This window comes from Pelobates fuscus, chromosome 6 (assembly GCF_036172605.1).
Source record: "Pelobates fuscus isolate aPelFus1 chromosome 6, aPelFus1.pri, whole genome shotgun sequence".
NCBI lineage: Eukaryota > Metazoa > Chordata > Amphibia > Anura > Pelobatidae > Pelobates > Pelobates fuscus.
The window spans coordinates 129,973,970-129,994,520 of NC_086322.1; the positions used below are offsets into that span (position 1 = coordinate 129,973,970).

At 35.2% G+C, this 20,551-nt stretch overlaps 1 protein-coding gene across 2 annotated transcripts in view; it reads left to right on the top strand.

Annotated features, from left to right (window-relative positions):
• The window catches only part of PRDM5 (PR/SET domain 5), a 196,704-nt gene that overhangs the window by 123,892 nt on the left and 52,261 nt on the right, over positions 1-20,551 (top strand). For both annotated transcript variants that reach the window (XM_063460038.1, XM_063460039.1), the window contains one exon: positions 15,028-15,113. In XM_063460038.1, the coding sequence (XP_063316108.1) occupies positions 15,028-15,113 (86 nt within the window). The remainder of the gene's footprint in view (positions 1-15,027; positions 15,114-20,551) is intronic.

Sequence of the window (20,551 nt, forward strand, 5' to 3'; positions counted from 1 at the left end):
TAATTCTTATTTCTGGGCTACCATATGGTCTCAAAGGCAACATAACCAATCTGGCGAATTTCAATGTGAAAAAAATGAAATATGTAACATGCTATATTTGACCCTGTAACTTCCCAAAACACCATAAAACCTGTACACAGGGGGTACTGTTTTACACGTGAGACATCGCTGAATACAAATATGTGTATTGTATTGTATTGCAGTAAAAGCAAACAGTATTTTGACATTCACAGTTAGAATGTCACGTAGAACTAAACAAATAAAAAAAAAATCTTATTTTCTCCCATTTTTTTATATTTTTTTCATATTAAATTATGTTCCATACCTAAATATTTGATGTTAAACGAAAGCCCTGTTTCCCCTGAATAAAATGATATATAATAAGTGTTGGTGCATTTAATATGAAAGAGGTGAATTATGGTTGGACAGACATGTAGCGCAAATGCCAGGTTTTGTTTACGTTTTTTTTGGATCACAACTTGTACATTTGGCTGCGGTCTTAAGGGGTTAAATCGATTGTGTATTTTAGGGAATGTTATTATTTACTCTTTGGTATCCTGTATAACCAGACTTTATTATAAAGTCACTTTTTGTCCCCATCCCTTGTTTAGATAGAAATTATTGAAAAAAAAAAAAACATGAGTCTTTATTCATCAGCTCTAGTTAAAGGGTTAAAGGCTGGGAGTTTTTGATCCCTTCTACCTCCCCCCCCCCCACCTCGCCCCCCCCCCCCCCCCCCCCCCAAAAAAAAAAGTACTCTGTATTCTCTGCAACCCCAGTGCCCCTAACATTAATTACACTGAAATGCATCCTGGCATGTTTTCTAAACAGTGCTGCATAACAAACATTACCTGACTTGTCCATGTGCCGTGCTTGATAATACAATGAGACTTTCTGTATTTAAAGGAACATTTCAAGCATAACATTTTGTAAGATATAGTCCAAGTAAGTCCCTGTCGTCTTGCAGTTAGTCACTTTGGAAGGAGTGTTAAATACATTTAGTGTATTACTGCAGCACATAATAAATTCATTGATTGTGCAGTGGGATTTGTATGACACCAAAATCACCCTTATTTTTATTATTGTTTTTATTATGCTGTGGATTTAAGCTTTAGAAGTTTACATACACTTGAACTTTTGCTTACAATATGTCCCTACATAGAACTGTAGGGAGTTTAACATGTACAATATTTTGAGGCTTAAATGAATCTAAAATTGATTGCTTAGAATAGTTTGTGAAAAATGCTCCTTACACTGGACATTTGCCATCTGCTCCTGGAGTAGCCTGCTAGCTAGCCTCCTGCCCACTGACTATAGGCCATATACAAAGACTCTGTGCAGGAGTTAAATCTTCCCAACCGTCATTAGTAGCTTGCCCTGAGTACCCCTGGTTCGGCACTTTCCTTTAATGCGAATGGAACCGAAAGCTGGCTCTCTGGCGGCCATTTGCGTGAACCAAACCCATGATTAGTCCCAGCGGTACTTCACCGCTACCGCTATGGAACTAATTTCGGCATGATGACTTTGCGGGTTCCCGGTCACCTCAGCAGGACTTAGCTGCAAATGTTATGGAACTGTTTTTTAGCATGAGGTTTGCGGTTTTGAACCACTTTGAAATCCACCAGGAGAGCGCTTTTTGGAGGGAAGGTGCCTGAGAATAAGGAGAACAAACGCTACCTAAGAGCCTGCTGGAACACCCTGTATTGCGGCCGCAGGAGCCCCCGAAAGTTGTCTGGCAAAAGCACCAAACGCCCTGGAACTCTTTTGGGCATAGGACCATGTGTGCGACAGGTCAGAACTTTAACACAGTGAAGTTTCGCCTACACTGCATGGATCTGAGCGCTGTATGGAGAACTTGGGCGCTCAGATTAGGGCTATTTATGTATGTAATTTTTGTGGGGTTATTATATATATTTATATTTAAGATATTTTGGGGCATTTTTATGGTTTAAGCTTAGTCATCCTGACTCAGAAATTCATGGGCGTGTTGTGGGAGTGTGATGGGCATGTTTGTCTGTACCCTGATGTGTATAAAAGCAGGCCATCTGGCCAGAATAAATGATTCCTGTTGAACGCTTCATCAAGTCTTGGCTGATGTTTGGGTAGCTAAGCTCTTTAATCACTGCTTCAATTGGGATTTGAGAGAACTACAGCGGATAAACTCAGTCAGAGTATAGGGGATCTGTTACATAGTCAAACAGCAAATACATTGTAGACTTTTTATAGTATTTAAAATATTTCTTATGCAAAAGTATGCATTTTGTTTTTACATTGGTACATAGCTAAAAAGAGACATGTGTCCATCAAGTTCAGCCTTTCTCACATTTGTTTTTGCTGTTGATCCATGAGAAGGCAAAAAATAAACAATCTGAAGCACTACCAATTTTGCAACAAACTATGAAAAAAATCCTTCTTGACCTCAGAATGCCATTCACATATTTCCTTGGCTCAAAAAGCTATTACCCAACTAATTAAAAATAATAACAGCAAGTATTCATCCAATTGCTGTTTAAACATTTATATAGACTCTGATAAAACTTCAGGCAGAGAATTCCACATCCTTATTGTTCTTACTGAAAAAAAAAACCCTCTCCTTTGCCTTAGACTAAATCTCCTTTCTTCCAGTCTAAAGGTGTGACCTCATGTCCTTTGTATAGTTCTGTTTATAAATAGATTTCTAGATATTGGTTTGTATTGGCCGAATATATTTCTGTATAATGATATCATATTCCCTCTGAGGTGCTGTTTTTTTTTTTTCCAAACTAAAGAGATTCAAATTTGTTAATTGTTCCACATAATTAAAATGCTCCATTCCTTTTTCAATTTGGTAGCTCCCCTCTGTAATTGTTTTAGTGCCATAATATCTTTCTTTAGAACAGGTGCCCAAAATTGCACAGCATATTCAAGGTGTGGTCTTACCAGGGATTTATAAAGAGGCAAAATTATTTGTTCATCCCAAGAATTAATGCCCCTATTTATACAAGACAATAACTTATTGGCCTTATCAGCTGCCGATTGACATTTAAAATTGTTGCCTAGTTTGTTGTCTATAACAATTCCCAAATCCTTCTTATGTGTTGTTATCCCAAATTCACTGTCCTTTATCGTGTAAGTTGCTTGAGCATTCTTTACCCCGAAGTGCATAACTTTGCATTTTTCTACTTTAAATTTAATTTTCCATTTGAGTGCCCAGTCCCTCAATCTATCTAAACCCCTCTGCAGCAAAGCAATATCGTTCTCACATTGTATTACTTTACAAACTTTTGTGTCATCTGAAATCACTAAAATATGACTTTCAATGCCTATTTCAAGATTATTTATAAATATGTTAAATAGAAGCGGCCCCAGAAAATAACCCTGAGGGACACCACTTACCACTTTTGTCCAGCTTGAAAATTTACCATTAATGACAACTCTCTGTACCCTATCGTTAAGCCAATGTTCTACCCAAGAACAAGAATTTTCATTTACACCAATTTTTTTTTATTTGAACACTAACCTATGTTGAGGAACATTCACATTTAGAAACATGTTTTAATTTCTACTCTGTCAATCGGTTCCCGTTTGCAATAATTATAGGTATCTGTCAAGCTTCCTATTTGCAGCTGTCACAGACCTGAACCATGAGGACTGGTAAACCCTGTATTAAAGTGTGTTCACCATGTCTTTTACGTAGAATTACAATGTACTTCAAGCTTGATAGCAAGCAGTCAAAACCAGTCTATACAGAACACCTTACCAATTCACTTCAATCATACATAGCAGATTTGCAGAATTGTTGAAATAGCCTCACAGGGTTTACCCCAATCAAGCCTCAGTCATGCATTCCAGTTATCTGATTAATATCATTAGCTGATGTGCTACGGTAATGCGGGTAAAAAATGTAGGAAAAGTAAAAAGTTGAGCCAACTTAAAGTTCCAATCCAGAACATGTTTGGTAATTTGTTTTCCACTTTCAGGCCTTAATCTTAAACATTTACAGGGTTAGGAAAAACAATAGGGAAAAACTTGGGGAGAAACACAGTAAAACCATTTTAACACTATACTACACATACACAAGGGAATACAATAATGTTCATGTATTGCTCTTCCTTATAGCATAGCATATCATATAAAAATAAAATTATATTTGTTACACAATGAACCTGCTTTATGGGATAGAAAGCAGAATTTGTTATTTTTATTTGAAATTGGATTTATAATGGAGTTTTTTACGATCTTATTTTGTCTTCAAATAAATGGTTCATCTGACATAATTTATAACCTTATTCTGTTGTTTATAATCTCAGTAGTTTACATGACATCTTCATTGAACTGGAATTAGTTCCTTTTCATAAAGAGAGGCAGCGCTTTAAAAAATAATTTATTTTAATTAAATTGTTCAGTGGCAGTCGGGTAACAGATAACCTTAAATGGACTTGCCTTGATCAAAGCATTGTCTTATCATGCCATGCACATAGCTTACTAGTTAGGGTGTCTTCCTTCGCTGACATTTATCTGATGACAGATGTTAAAAGTTGTGGTCATTACGATCCATTAAGTTTGTGATCCGTATCAGAAAGACATTTATAATAGTTTTCAGACCACTGAAGCACGTATGCTCCTTGTTGTCTTCTAGGTAGATCTTTCCAGGTAACACATATCATTTGCCATTTACATTTTTTAGATCTATGAAATTTAGTTTTTATTGAAGGTTTATGCAATTTGGTATTGAACTTATAAGTGCACCAGCAAAGTTCATGGCTAGATCCGTTTAGAGATATGTTGAGGGTCTAGGTTTTAAACTCCTTATCACGTGTTCTAGCCCTTGTTAAATATTTAACATAACTTTTGTCATTGTGATTAATGGTTTGCTGAACAAGTAAAGGCTTCTCGTATATGAGGAGAGTAGTATATTTTCAGGCTTGTTAGCCTTCAAAGGCTTTTGAGGTCAGTCATAGTGATATATTATATCCATTATAGTGTCCTTTCTCTGTTTCCTCATATCACCTCAATGTTCCCAGCATGGAACCTTTCCACTTAAATATCTTTTGGTTTGATGGAGAATAAACATGTTTGCTTTGCTAAATATCTTTATATATCTCACAGCCCTCTTCTCCTTAAGACTGGAATGATCATTCAGTTTCATAAAGCAGAAGGTACTAAAAAAATAAAAAAATAATTTAAACTTTAGAAATATAGACCTTGGCTCTTCATAGAAGATCAATTAGATGATTTGCATACAATTCTGTTGTAGGGAAAGTTCAAATAAGTGCAATTCTAGCTTAAATGTATCTCTAGATACTTTACATTTTTAATAATTAGAATTTACTTCTCAGTGCCAAGCATATCCATACCATTTCTCACCTCATAGTTAAGATCATGTTTTGCTCTCGTCTACATTGATTCAGTAATATTCAAACCTGATTTCTGGCATTTGGACACATTTAAATTAACTTTACAATTGTAATTATTCATAATGCTTTTTATTTGTCATAATGGTGTAAAGCATCTTGGTTATATAACAAATAATTACGAAGCAAGGTTTTAAAAGTGAATAAGTCAAAGGGGGATAGTATGTAATGATACTTCAGGTTACTCAACTTAGTGAATTTTGTCCCACGACTTATTCTTTATGTACCATTCCAATAGTAATATTTTTTAACTGCTGTCTTTGGATCACACGCAGCGGCAGAGATGTATAATGTGCAAAGTTTCATTGTCTACTGTTGAATGTGACATTTAGGACAATATCATACATTTGCATATGCTTTTCTTACATCTAGCGTTCATTGAACATAATGCTTAAATCGTGATATTCTCTTGATCTTTCCTTGAACATATAGGAAGTCCAGCATAAAATGGCTGACATGCCAACTGTATTTGTGTCAGTGACATGAGCAGTATGGTTTAAGTCCGTTCTACATAAATTGTGTAGGAAAAGGGAATGGTCAACAGAAGACAGATGACAATAACAGAATAAAAAGAGAAGCAAAAGAAAGTTGATTAATTGTCAAAAAGGGTGTAAATGGAATAGGAAGAGCACAGCTTAACAAGTTTAGAGAAAATAAGCTAGTACATAGTGGATATTTTAAAGGAACACTATGGGGTCAGGAACAAAAACATGTATTCCTTACCCTGTAGTGTTAGTTACCCTGTAGTGTTAAAACCATTATTTCTTATCATCCTTTTTTGCCATGTTTTAACATACATTTTATTTATTTTTCTTATATATATTAATACAATACTTATAAGTTCACATTTATCAAGACATTATTTAATTTATTTCATTATAACCATTCATTGTAATAATAATTTTATCATTAACATTCATTATAATAATTTCATTACTATTAGATTCTTTGTTTATGGCTTGTCTTTATGGCATATTGGGCTAAGTATTTATTTAATAGCCCCACAAGCCATATATATTTTATATTTTTATATTTCCCTTCCTATATGTAGATGTCTATATTAGATCGATATTTGGAACGCACGCACGCCATTTTTAGCGCGACGTGCGTTCCACTCAGATATCCCATGATTCCTTTCAGCCACCAATAACCTAACCACGCCGCGTCACTTCCTAGTGTGATGCGTGCGTTCCATAGTGGCACACAAGTCTATTCACATGGACTCTATTTGATCGCGTCATTTCCGGTGCGACTCGCGAAACCGGAAATAGAATGAACCCGGAAGCAACTACGAATCAAGCCTATCCTATAAATTTAGAATATGAAGAGGACATCTCCCACACTTTTGACAAAGCCCTTTGGGTGGGCGAAACGCTTCAAGTGGGACTTGTACTACATTGTATTGTTATTATTTCCTTTTTTAATAAATAGTTACTTTCTTAGTACTATTTATTGATTTCCTCTTTTTTTGGCTTGATTCCTGACACCATCTACATCCTCAGGTGGGGATTATACCACCCATGCTGTTCCAACTAGAGCAAGTCTTGCTCTAAAGAATGTAAGTACATTTCTTCTTTTTATTTATTTTATATACCAGTACTTACTGCACCATTGGAGTTCCTTTCTTGTTTTTTTACCTCCTATATATATTACTGACATCTGGAGGATTAGCGACACTTCAACCACCATATATCCTTAGATGGGGATTGTACCGTCCACGCGTTATACAGCAGAGCTCTAATAAGCTCTAGCGTATGTGAGTGGGTTTTCTATAGTTTATACTCATTTCATTTTAATTGTACCATACTGTATTGCACTATTATTTGTCTTTCTTTTTTTCCCTGAGGTTTACTACATTTCCTCGAAGGTTTATGAATGTATACATTTTAAGGCGCAGTATACGCTATATCTTATTGTGTGGGAAGAGAACATTAGACATTAATACAATGTTTCTCCTTGACGTCTACCTGACCAGACTTTTGTTTTAATTTATTTTAACTTTGATATTCATTTTTTAATACCTTAATATAAACAGCCTCAAACACAATCCTCTCTTTCTATAATATTTTTATTATTATTGACATGTTTTTTTGACTTGCAATATTATATGACATATCAATGGATGTAAACATACATTTATATTCCCTTGTTTGATTGTACTGCTAAATTTTATTTTGTTATTATTTATATTATTATTATTGTTATTGAAAAATATATCAATAAAAGTATTTGGGGAAAAAATCATTGTCTCCATGCAGAGGGTGGAGACACTGAATGGCAGTGCTGCACACTGTGCAGCATTGTCACAGGAAGCACCCTTTAGTAGCCATCTGAGGAGTGACTAGTGGAGGTATCCCTAGGTTGTAATGCCAATACTGCATTTTCTCTGAAAACATAGTGTTTACTGCAAAAAGCCTGAAGGGAATGATTATACCCACCAGGAAAAATACAATAAGCTGTAGTTGTTCTGGTGACTATAGAGTCATTTTAATGTCAATTGGAGTCAATGGTCAGATTATACTACACTGACAACAGCATGCCCACATACCAAAAATTTTTAATTGGAGCTCTTATGAATTTAAAATGAGCAAATAATATCTCCATATAAAAACCACAGATAATCTGTGATGGAATAGGACAATAAGTCACTCATTGTAGCTGCACCAGTTGAGAATATATGTATTGATTGCAAATACAATTCAATCAACTACCTGTGCAATTTTTGTAGCAACCATCACTTCACTTGAAACATCAGACATTTTGGGGGATTTTCTTACTAGAGAGGTAAAGATGAGAAGCTTGTTTGTGTAATACACCATATGGCAAGTTGTATTGAAAGGAAAGCAGGTGCCTTTGCACAATCTTTATTTTTTTTTCTATAGATCTGTCCAGGACATATCTTTGAGGTGTGATGATAAGTAAAAGTATACTACACTTTAGATTATTCATATTTATCATTAGTGCTAGATTATGATTTGATCTAGACAACCTGTTTCTGGAAACTAAAAAATCAAACTTAAAAAAATTTGCCTATCCATTCTCTATAATCTGGTTTTAAAACAATCCATTTTTTTTTTATTTTGCAAGTATTATTTTTCTTTAGGGCCAAGGACCACTGATGTTTTAGGAACAAACCTTTCTTCAAAGTCATGGATATTGCCGTGATACCACTATGGCTAATTAATTGCAGAAAGAAAGGGGAAATCAGTTTAAAACCCATTATCTTTGCATTGTGTGCTTTATTGTTGCTTTGATACCCTCTGGGAAAGTACTGCCAACGAATGCAATGCACAGCATAAAGGAAATTATTTGGTTTATCTAGAGTGGACAATATTTGTTGTGTCTGACTGTGGAGACCACCAGCTTCTTTTTACAAATGTTTCAAATGAACTTTAGACTAATTAGAACAGACAATCCTGTCTGCCCATCATCAAATCTTATCCTGCTAAATTCTTTGTCCTAAGGTTTTCAGGCATATTGATTCAGCGATGGTCTTGAATTTATCACAAACACATAGAGCCGTGGGAGAGAAAGAACTGTATTCAGTGGCAAACTGAGCGAAATCCCATTTGCTGTCAAGCATACGTCTCAGAAAACATGCAGGAATTAATGTTCAGTTCAGTCATCGTTACTCCATACTAAAGAATTAAGTTAGCTTTGCTTGAGAATTTGCACCTCATTACTAGTCCATTTAGCTGCTTGAATCCGTTTCATTTTGTCATGTTTTTGTGTTAACTGCATACAGATAATTGGGCTTTAACTTGTTTAAAATGAAAGTTTTTTTTAATTTATTGTTATTTACTTTATGTGTTTGGTGTTGACAAAATGCTTTGTCTTCTTTCTTCTGGTTGTATGTCTTCTATTTATCTGTCGTTGGTTTTTTTTTATACTCATAGATTTTTTTGTATTTTTATTTATTTTTCATATGTTGCTTAGAAACTGGACGTGGAAGTTTTAATGAAAGACTGCTGTTTTTCACATCACAGAACATATACATTACATAATCAAAATTATCGGGCATTTTTAAACAATCACCTCTGATTTTCTGTATTCTATTTTGAAACAGGAATATGGTGAGTCTGTTGTGAGTTTCTATGTCAAAGGTTCTCACAAATTGAATATGAAAAGATAGACTTTCATTGAAATTAAACCTCCATTTTTTTGAAACTTTTTTTTTTAACTTATGACTTGGAAGAAGTCTTATCGTGACTGCCGTATGAAAAATAGAAACATTTTAATCAATAAACCCTGCAAAATATCATGTTGCAAATTAAAATTATTTTAAAACACTAAACCATAACAGATTTATGCTTTGTTTGGCTATCAAGCATGAATAAATATGTCTGTCTGTCTGTCTGTCTGTCTACTTGTCTTCAATGAATAGTAGAGTTTCTAGTTAAACGACTTTCTTGTACTCCCACATAAGCTTTCCATTTGTACGTCATACAAATTGTTTGCTTTTGGATTCTTATATTTAAAATTTGACCTATTGCTCCACAGTTCATACCCTCACTATTTGGACGAACATTATTATTTAGATTTTTTTGCTCAGGCAAGTCTCTCGCTTGTAATTATTTACTCTATACAATAACTTCTTTGCTGGAATTGTTTCAGCTGGGTTTTCCCTACACAATCCAGTAAGAACATATGTGCAACTATTAGCGTTTAGGTTAGCACACATTTCAAGGGTAGTTAATCTCCACTTTCACACTTTTGAAGCTCATTCTTTGACTCTTTATTTTTGTTCTTATGTTTAACAAATCTGTGATTGCCAGGTCTACAAAATAAAATTCATTGTATAAATCGGCTGTATATCTCTTCCTGTCAATCAACACTACATTTTTCTATCATTAGAATACACTATGTGTGCCTTACACTCAAACTCCAGTGTAGTCTGTGCTCTGGCTGTGCAAAGTTTGAACTGGATTGTGATGCCAATTGCTAAATCTTACAAAAAAAAAAAAAAAATTGTTTTATTCAATGATGTAATATCCAGAGAAGTGACTGGTTCCTTTTAATTGGGATGTGCGTGTACGTAGATCATTGTGTAATATATATTTTCAAACATTTATTTTTGGGGGGTCAGCAGACTGAAATTTCAGTTTTTTGAGTGACCATTTTTTGTTCAATTGTAAGTTTTTTTGTTTTTTTTTAATAATCACAGGACAATACAATAACTGTTGAGACTATATTATTGATTTCATTCTAACACTATGTATGTATATGAAATATGCCTTTTTCAAAGCTCTAGTCCGAATTTTTATGTTTTCATGATAATATGAGCAACATGATTACATTTAAAAAACAGGTTGGTAAAATATTATATTTGGACAACACATCCATTGATTTTATTTTTTTCATGTAGACTGCTGTTCAGGGATACCCAACAATTGAACATTATGTACATGTCAAGATTGTTTGATAATTTTATTTAATTTCACTTAGAATGTTGTGTTCTGGTTGCAAAATATGCTTTAGAAAAATAGACATGCAAGAGAAAAATGAAAGAAGGGCTGTCAATTGACATAGATTTGCATAATATAAATATTACAGATACGTCTAAAGCATATTTCTTTACAAGGAACCATTCCTCCTTGAGACTCAAATTGAGTTATCCAAGTGTCCCTCTTTTCAAAATATTTGTTGTTAAGGAGTGTAAAGATTTAACATATTTATAGTAAGTTACATTTGGTTAATGTGTACCAAACACAATCAGGATTGTACCTAGCAAGTCATCATCTGTACATACAGTGTTGACACTTATTGATAGGTGAACCAAACAGCAGGAACACAGACTGACTGAATGGGCCAGGTGGCTTGTTTTACGCTACAAATCCCTTGGTCTACAAATGTTTGTGATACTTGCAGTTTGTTGGAAAGTGTTAAGGATAGACTTAATGTTTGGGTCACCTACAAATAGCTGTCAACACTGTTTGTACAGATGATGACTTGCTAGGTACAATTCTGAGTGTGCTTGGTACACATTAACCAAAAGTAACTTACTACAAATATGTTAGCTGCAAAATCAACATCACAGAGCTGTTACCTATTTACCTATAAAACAGTGGCTTGCAAAATTATCAACAAGAGCACACACAGTTACTTTTTTTAAATGGCTATTAATAAAATAAAACACTGTGCAAGATACATTTTTAGGGTACTTAACAGAGAAGTATTATTGGAAATAGGCATGTGTTGGGTCTGTGACCTGGCCTCAGTATGAGATGTCTAGATTGCGAAACTCTGCGCTCTTTTTAATTGATACAGGCCCTGACATGCCCAATGGTCCCTTTGAAAAATCAAATGTGCCCCATCTGATCACCCTCCATAGTTTGGACAGTACTCGCTTCATCTTGACTTAGAGCGATCTAATGTGGTTTTAGACTATGCCTTATGCCAGCAAGACCATGAGCTTGGCTTAAAGATGGAGATTGCAGACTCTATCTTGACAGGTACCTCTGCCCATTCTGCAATTTAAACCCAGAACACTCCCTGCTTGACATATGGCTCTTGATTTGTCCATTTGACAGGAATTCTATATTTTATTTCTCCTCCTCACAAATGCGTACCAATACTTAAAGTTCATATGTTACTCACTGCTTACTCGCTTGTGCCTGACAGTTGTTTGGTTCTTGTGTTGAACGTCTCTTACCCACTTATTATTTATACTTCATAAATGTTTTGGCACCACCTCTCATTTTGGGAGCGAAGCAATCTCATTTAGAATATTTGACTTCAGTTCATGCTATTTTCCTCCCAGAGAGTTTCAGTGTATTTGAGAGCTGTCATTTTCTTATTCGTTATTCTGTTGCTGGCTATGATGGTGATTAACTAAAAAGTGGCTGTATTGTTTTGAACGATGCACAGAAGATGTATTGTGAGTTATTAATCTGCATGTCATTCTTATAAATACCTTTCTGGATAACTGCAGTGAAATGCCCAATTTCATTTTTTTTTTCATTATTATAAATAAGTTAAATAGTGTCCATTTTCTTGTTTATCATAATCAGTAAGTACATTTACACTGTATACCCTCTGCAAGACATCACTGGAAATGAAACAACCTTAACACATTCTTGCTGGTGAAAAAAGATAAGTAAAAGCCCACCAATATGCACACAACTTTTATAGCCGTAGCAGAACAGACGATATAAGATCTCCCAGCGGCACCATGGTGAAAATATGAAAAACAATACAAGGATATGTCTATTAACTTTCACCTTGATTCTTTGATCGTTTGACATCCCTCTACAGGAGGGCATCATACACACGCTGGCTTACTGTGGATGAGGAAGATATATTTATTTGTATTTAAAGGGACAGTAATGTCTAAAAATAGATGTCTGGTAAATTAAATAGCGGAGTATATGTACAAATTATGAGTTGCATCTGTTTTCTTTTAAAGCCTAGTTCACCAATTTTTTATAACGTTAAAAGATTTATTGAACAAGAATATCAAGGCGCAGCAAGCTTTTGTGGTTCTACAGCCCTCCTGTTTCCTTCTGCCATCAATCATTCATTTCAGATAATATAGGTATCTTATCATGTGATGCAAAATAGTGAACATGTGTCTGATGATTCAGTCATTTCATGCAAGCACGAGAATTCTTCAGTGACATGACAAGCGAGGCTGCCAACAATTGCAGAAAATAGTGGTGAAAATGATCCGTAAATACAAGAGTAGATTGATTGCTCAGCCATGTCTGGTATAAAATTAATTTTTTGGAGCTCTATAATTATAAGTAAGCAAGTGCTACCTAAGTATTTGAACATGTCTAAATATGCCTTTTAATATAAGATCACTTTAAACTTAAGTTTTCATGTCCTTCGGTTAAAAGGTTAGCACTTTCATTAAAATCACTCTTTTTTTTTTCTTCCTTTTTTGCAATCTGTGGGTAATTGCTACTTTTGCTTAAAAAGTAAAGATAGTCTGTGTTCATATTTAAAGAGTAATCAGTTATGAGAATACAATAAATCATGTTCATGGCTCAGATTGGGGATTCCCTGAGGTCTCCCTTCATCAGAACATTCCTAAACCTGTGCGGATTCCAGTATGCAATTTGTATGCATGGGAAAATAGCTCCATTCAAACACCCAAATTGTGATCCAGCTCTATAGATATGAGTCACGAGCTCTAAATGTCCAAAACACGGAACAAGGGAGCTGTGAGCCCAAGATTTTCTGTCATTTTAATAATTTTATCTGAATTTGATTTAATGTTGTTTCACACTGAGGGAAATAACACAAAAGTGTGTTATTTAATTTCTAAGTGTTGAAAACAATTAAGAAGTTTCTCTTGTGTTTAAAATAACTAGCATGTTAACTGATTAGTCTAAAACTGGCTTTGAGTCCAGAAAAGCTCGACAAGTATGGAACTACTGGTTTCTAAGAAGAGCAACAATTTGAGAATTAAAGAACAAACAAACAAATAAATAATGATAATCATATCCATTACTAAAGAAAATAAGCAAATGATGATTCCATTATTTGCTTTAGGAATACTGATTTTTTTTTTTACAGAATTTCACATAGAAACAATGTGTGTGTATGTGTATATATATATATATATATATATATATATATATATATATACACACAATACACAAGATCCAGCGCACTCACCTATCCACTAAACAGCAACTTCAATGTTGAAAGATTTTATTTGTTTTTTTAAAAACACCTAATCTAGGCAAAAATAATGGGGTTTAGTTATATTATATGATCATACATTGCATAAGCCTGCCACAGCGTCAATGTACCCCATCTTTAGCAGGTCCTACACTAACAGCCTAATGTCTGCTCAATATAATTTTTTCCCCTTACCTTAAAAGCCTGTTCTACACAGTACTCATGGGGTATTTCATGGTGAGAAAAGAAAATTAGACCTCTTATTTTACATATTGACGATAATATCAATGTTTTTGACATATAAGGTCTAACTGTAAGGTAATAAGACCATTAAAGACTCACAAGTTACCTGGACAGTCGATAAATGTATACATTTTTTAAAAAATAATAATAATTTACAATACACAAAGAAGAGGTGTTCCTGGTTTCTTTTTTGCTCATTTTGTAATTTCCGGAGATGTGCAAAATGTACAAAGTAACATGTTTGAGTAGATACATATTGTTATTTAAATATAGCGCAGGCGAGGAATTTGATTATAGTAATTAAATGTCATGGTTGCAGTCCAGATGGTAAAAATGCTGAACAGATGTGTACTGATGCTCACACTCTTTACGAAGTGTGTGTATCAAAGCAGCTAACTAAAAAAAAAAAAAAAACTTACCAGCCACAACAAAATGGGTCATAATTCACTTGTTAACAGAACTGTCATTTTTGCTTTGCATATCTCTGCATGCATTCATATGTTGTAAGAAAACATCAGGCAGCTAAAAAGTGCTGCTTTGATCCAACCCAGCATGTCGCCTGTGTGTTCTGTTTGTTCTTTATGTGAATTTTTTAAAAGCTCAGATCTCGTTTTTCTTTTCTTATTCTTTTTCTGAAATGAACATGAACCCCGGGCGACCGGAAAGGCATCTTTTTGACATGCTGCGCTTTCCTGATGTGTTAAGACAGCTTATTCCATCTTCCTCCTGCACATGGTAAATGTGATGCTTATCTTGTTTGCAGGTGAGCGCCCCTACCAGTGTCCTTACTGTGATAAAGCCTTCAGCAAGAATGATGGGTTAAAAATGCACATTCGGACTCACACAAGGGTAAGAGATGACATATTCATGTCAAATTATCACTACAAACCTGTACTATATAATCAGCACTTGTAAAGTATAGTTCTCCTGAAGAGCAAGAGGAAATGATTCCATAAACTTGTGTTGTTGATAGTTTTTGTCATTTTCTTCCATTTTATTTTTATTTACTTAGAGCTTATTACTCATCATATGCACTTTATTATAACATGTACGTCAATAAATATGTTTCTGTTGTTCAGATGAAATCACATTTCTGTACGAGCCTTTATTCCAGATAATAGATAATATAGAATAAAGATTAGTTGGTGTGTGTTAGAATGGTGGGTATAAATGGTGGGTATAAATTTCACACAGGGTTATGCGTGAAAGGGTGTACTCTCTGAAATTCAAATACATTTCAAATTTAACACCAAAATAGCTTTCAAGAATTTAACCCAAATTTGCTATTTTGACCTGCAATTTGAAATTCACTTTGAATTCACTTAGGGCTTTATTCACTAAACCCCAAATTGCAGTGAATTAAAATCTGAATGGCAAATGTTAGGCTAAAATATCTGTGTTACAAATATTCTTCAACTCTGCTGGAGTTATAAATTCCACCACTGTGATATCAACTAACTTGCTACAATTGGCACAGTTAATTGGCACAGAGTGAGTATTCATATTGAAATCAAAGTAAATACCAAATTTAAGGCTATAGTAGCTGAACTGGAAACATTCTCTAAGCCAGCTATGCTTCTAGTTTGGCTACTTTCACCTTAAATTTGAAGCACACTTTAAGTTCAATTTAAAACTCACTTTCATTAACCCTGTTGGAGTTTAGTGGAGATCTACCTTAGAATCCTTGGCGATTCACACTTCAGTAAATAACTCTAATATTGGTATTAACTAATAAAACACTAACCACTTATGTTACTCAAACGGTAAAAGCGCTATGCAACCTTTTTCAAATTAATTAAACTGCTCTTTCAGGGAAATAAATATTTTGTTAGTGATGATGGCATTTCTTACAGGTTGCATATTGTGAAAAGTGTTCAAAGCTGAATTTTTATTCTAATTTTGGAGAAATGTATTTGGAACACCAGCAAACAGATTACATAACACATTAAGATCAATTGCCTATGCAAGTGAGGGTAAGATCTTGCAGGAGGCATTAAGGACTTGTGCAAAGGCTTCCTCTTGCCAAGCTAAAGGTAAACAATGTGGAGAAGCCTTTCAGTAGAACAGAAGTGTTCAAAATTGGTTGACGTTCACCGGACTATCCCAAACAACTTAATCCAGTTTTAAGATGGGTAGAATATAGGTGGACCAATTGTTTTGTATCATCTATTTCAATCTTTGCTGCTAATATGTTCATATACAGAGTATGAGTACCTTGTTGGGATTTGAGGTGTAATTGAAGGCTAACTGTATGCTGAGACAACTTTATTTTACAAGATGGCAGCCTCTAACCTGTCATAATTTACCGATTTCCTCTCACCTTCCTTTCTCTCCTTCTTAAAGGACCACTCTAGTGCCAGGAAAGCATACTCGTTTTCCGGGCACTAGAGTGCCCTGAGGGTGCCCCCACCCTCAGGGACCCCCTCCCGCCCAGCTCTGGAAAGGGGAAAGGGGTAAAAACTTACCTTTTTCCAGCGCTGGGCGGGGAGCTCTCCTCCTCCTCTCCGCCTCCGTTCCTCCCCGTCGGCTGAATGCGCACGCGCGGCAAGAGCTGCGCGCGCATTCAGCCGGTCACATAGGAAAGCATTCATAATGCTTTCCTATGGACGCTTGCGTGCTCTCACTGTGATTTTCACAGTGAGAATCACGCAAGCGCCTCTAGCGGCTGTCAGTGAGACAGCCACTAGAGGAAATAGGGGAAGGCTTAACTAATTGATAAACATAGCAGTTTCTCTGAAACTGCTATGTTTATAAAACAATTAGTTAACCCTAGCTGGACCTGGCACCCAGACCACTTCATTAAGCTGAAGTGGTCTGGGTGCCTAGAGTGGTCCTTTAACAGAAGCTTTAGGCGGTGGTGTGCTAAGCAGCTAGATTTGTTCCAGCCAGTAACACTGTTGAGCAGGGTAAACTAATTTCTGGCAATAAAGGTTCAATGACTGCATATCATTAATTGCAGAATGTGTCCATTGATGACTAATTTTATCTTATTTCAGAATCAGCAAGTCTTTACTTAGTTTTGTCATTTAAAATCACTGTGATAATCAGTCCATGGTTTCTATAGCCATGACCTAACCCAGCCAGGTATACAAATGGAATGACAGGGACTTTACCTTTTAATAGATCTGAGTTCACTTTTTACTTTACCCCCTTTTTCTTAACTAATGTTGAGTTTTCACACGTAATGAAACTTCATATTACACATGATCAGATAAGTGAGCAAACCTTTTGATATTTCGTTTAGCATGAATAAAGCATGTTCTAAATGTTGGTAAAGTTATTTTTCTCCTCCACCAATCCCAGATCCTGATTAATGCCATCTATTATTTGTCTGTTTATCGTAAAATAAACGATAGCAAAAGTGTTAAAATATACACGCTACCTACAATGATATAGCACCCAGAACATGTTTTTACAAGATCAAATTAAAATCCCATGTGTATCACAGACTGTATGGAAATGTTGTTGTTTTTTCTTTACAATATAGTACTGCTTTGTTAATAAATCTATGTTTTATGTATTCCATTTAATGTTTTCATGGGAGCATATAAAAACAGTTTCACGTGTTTGGAAGAAGTAGAAGATACCTTTATACCCCATTTATTGGATGCAGTGAAGCATGACCTTCTTTAGATCTTTGATGGGTCTATTGCTTGATGCTGGTTATACGGCAGCTTAGTTGTCAGTTTACGTACTCTCATGGTTCACAAATCCTCTAGCTACAAAACTGTAGCAAAAACATACAAATAATAAGAACCAGATTTACCACATTTTAAGCAAGATATGTTACACAGAATGTTTTTATTTTTTGTGCCCTATGATGAAATCTTGTTCTGAATCATATAATCCTATTATGCGCCATATCTCTGTAGATTTTCATGAATAATTATCATCACTTTCAGTTGAAAGGATTTTGTTTATCTAAAATGCTAAACTTTCCAAGGTCTGTTCACAGTAATCATTTGCAGCACTCTGCATAAAATGTATAAGTTTGCTGAATGTTCCATAGTTCTAGTGTGTGCAGAGGCCAGAACATAACATATATATATATATGGACACAGTTAAGGTTTAAATATTTAAAAGAAGACAAGTTCCACAGCTCATTGCATGGTTTATGGAGCAAAGAACACCGTATCTCTGTCTGTTTTCTGTTTGTGTCTTACAAAGACAGTACTGTACAAAAACAAACAAAAAAAAATAATCAGTGCAGAAGTAACATTCCCCAGCTATGCAAGTAGGACAGGTGCATCCTTTATACGATTCCACTTTTTCTGACAGCCTCCATCATAGAGTTCCATCACGGAGCCTGTGCTGCATTCATGCACATATGTGGCCATGACAATCATGACACAACCGTGCTCTTGTTATCTTACGCAACAGTTTCATTCATGTAATTTCATCAATTTAAACTGTTGTTCAGCGCTGAACTTTATATCTCCCAAATTTATTATTTATTTGAAGCATATGCCGACTAATAACTCAATACACCATTTGCCCTCTCGCCATAGTTGTGAGGAAATGCCTTACAAACAGCTCTTACAATAAGTGCTTTTCCCTTTAAATAGCCTTTGCAGATCCAACACTTCAGAATGGACCTGGCCAGTCATTGAAAAGTTTAAAATATCAGGTATATATATCACTCTCCCTTTCATATACCCATTCTGGATCACATACTCTGATTAATGACATATCCTCGTGGATGATGTATCTGGTTGACCAACAGTCCCAGCTTTTGGTAAAATCTATAAATATTTCACCTATTTGAGAAATGTGGCACTCTTTAACAGGAATTTGTGTTTTTTATGGAGTGGAGACTGGAAATAGTTAAACTATATAGCTAATTTGGACAATGTTGAATTGAGGTCTTGGTGTCTAATATAAAACAAGCAGGTTGTGTGCATTTTACATAAGATTGGATCTCAAACAGCAGTCATTAAAAAATTTTTCGCCATGCACAAGTCTATTAAAACATGTTTTTTGCTGACATTTACATTTTGTTTAGCTGGTAATATAGCTTAGTGGTTAGTACTCCAACTGTGGAATTTCTAGTACCTGTTGAATCCATAAGCTTGTTTCTTGACAAAGTCTGTTCAGACATTCATTGGTACAGCGATATTTGTACATTTCAGTTCAATAATAATACAATAATAAATCCTGAAGTTCCCTTACCAGGTTAAAAAGTATATTTCTTTACTTGCACTACATTCTGCAATTCAGCATTTTAACCCCTTCCGTCATGTGTCCTTAACCCCTTAAGGACCAAACTTCTGGAATAAAAGGGAATCATGACAAGTCACACATGTCATGTGTCCTTAAGGGGTTAAAGCTAGTCCCTTGTTTATTGATACTATCAAGGGCAAACATTTGATCATTAGATCAGCAGGACTGGACCCATAATTTGGGAATGTCTCACCAAACCCATGACTGTTTGGAGGTGTGTATGTACAAGATATCAGTTGAAGACCAAACAATTAGATTTTAGATGAAGCTTGGCCTAGTAATGATAGAACACCTAATTGATTCACAATTTTCTTTGCTATATCATTTTCTCTGGATAGATCAGCAGATTAAACACTGTGGTTACCAGATGTTGAGGTCTGATACAGTTCTTTAAATCGAAATCTTTTTGTGTTAGCCGCTACTTCTCTCTTACGCAAAAAAAATAATAGATTGTCTGAGATCGTCAAAGATGTGAGGCAGAGGTGGGGCCAAACCCTAGGCCTCTGAAAAGGCAGTGTTTACTGCAAAAAGCCGGCGTCCCTTTCATTTTTAAGTAGATCTATGGGTTGATCACATCAACGGTCTGTGAGATAATATATGAAAAAGAAAGGCACATTTGAATAGTTTTCATATTGTTTTGTGTCATTATTAGTAATATAAGTTTAATTGGGAAAGATTTCAATGTATTCTGTCTAACGAGCCTAAAACTGTTTTGTTAAAACAAAAGGAACTCAAGTAAAAAAACAAAACGTTTAGCATACACAGACATCCATAGCATAGGACAAGAGGTGAAACTGCCCAATCCCTACCTAGATATTGCCTGATTATTGCTGGCACCACAAGAGTTACACCACTAATGACATGCCCAAGGAAATGGCAGTAGTGACTCTGGTGGGATGGCACCACCGAGAGGCCCTGTGGAGGAAGATTAATTAATTCCCCTTCTCACACGGCAGCAATATTGCTTGTCATCCTGGACAGCCTGAAGTAATTATGGCATCATGGTATTAAACATGGAATTATATGTTGTACAAGATTATGAGGGGAAATGTGAAAAATGGCATATG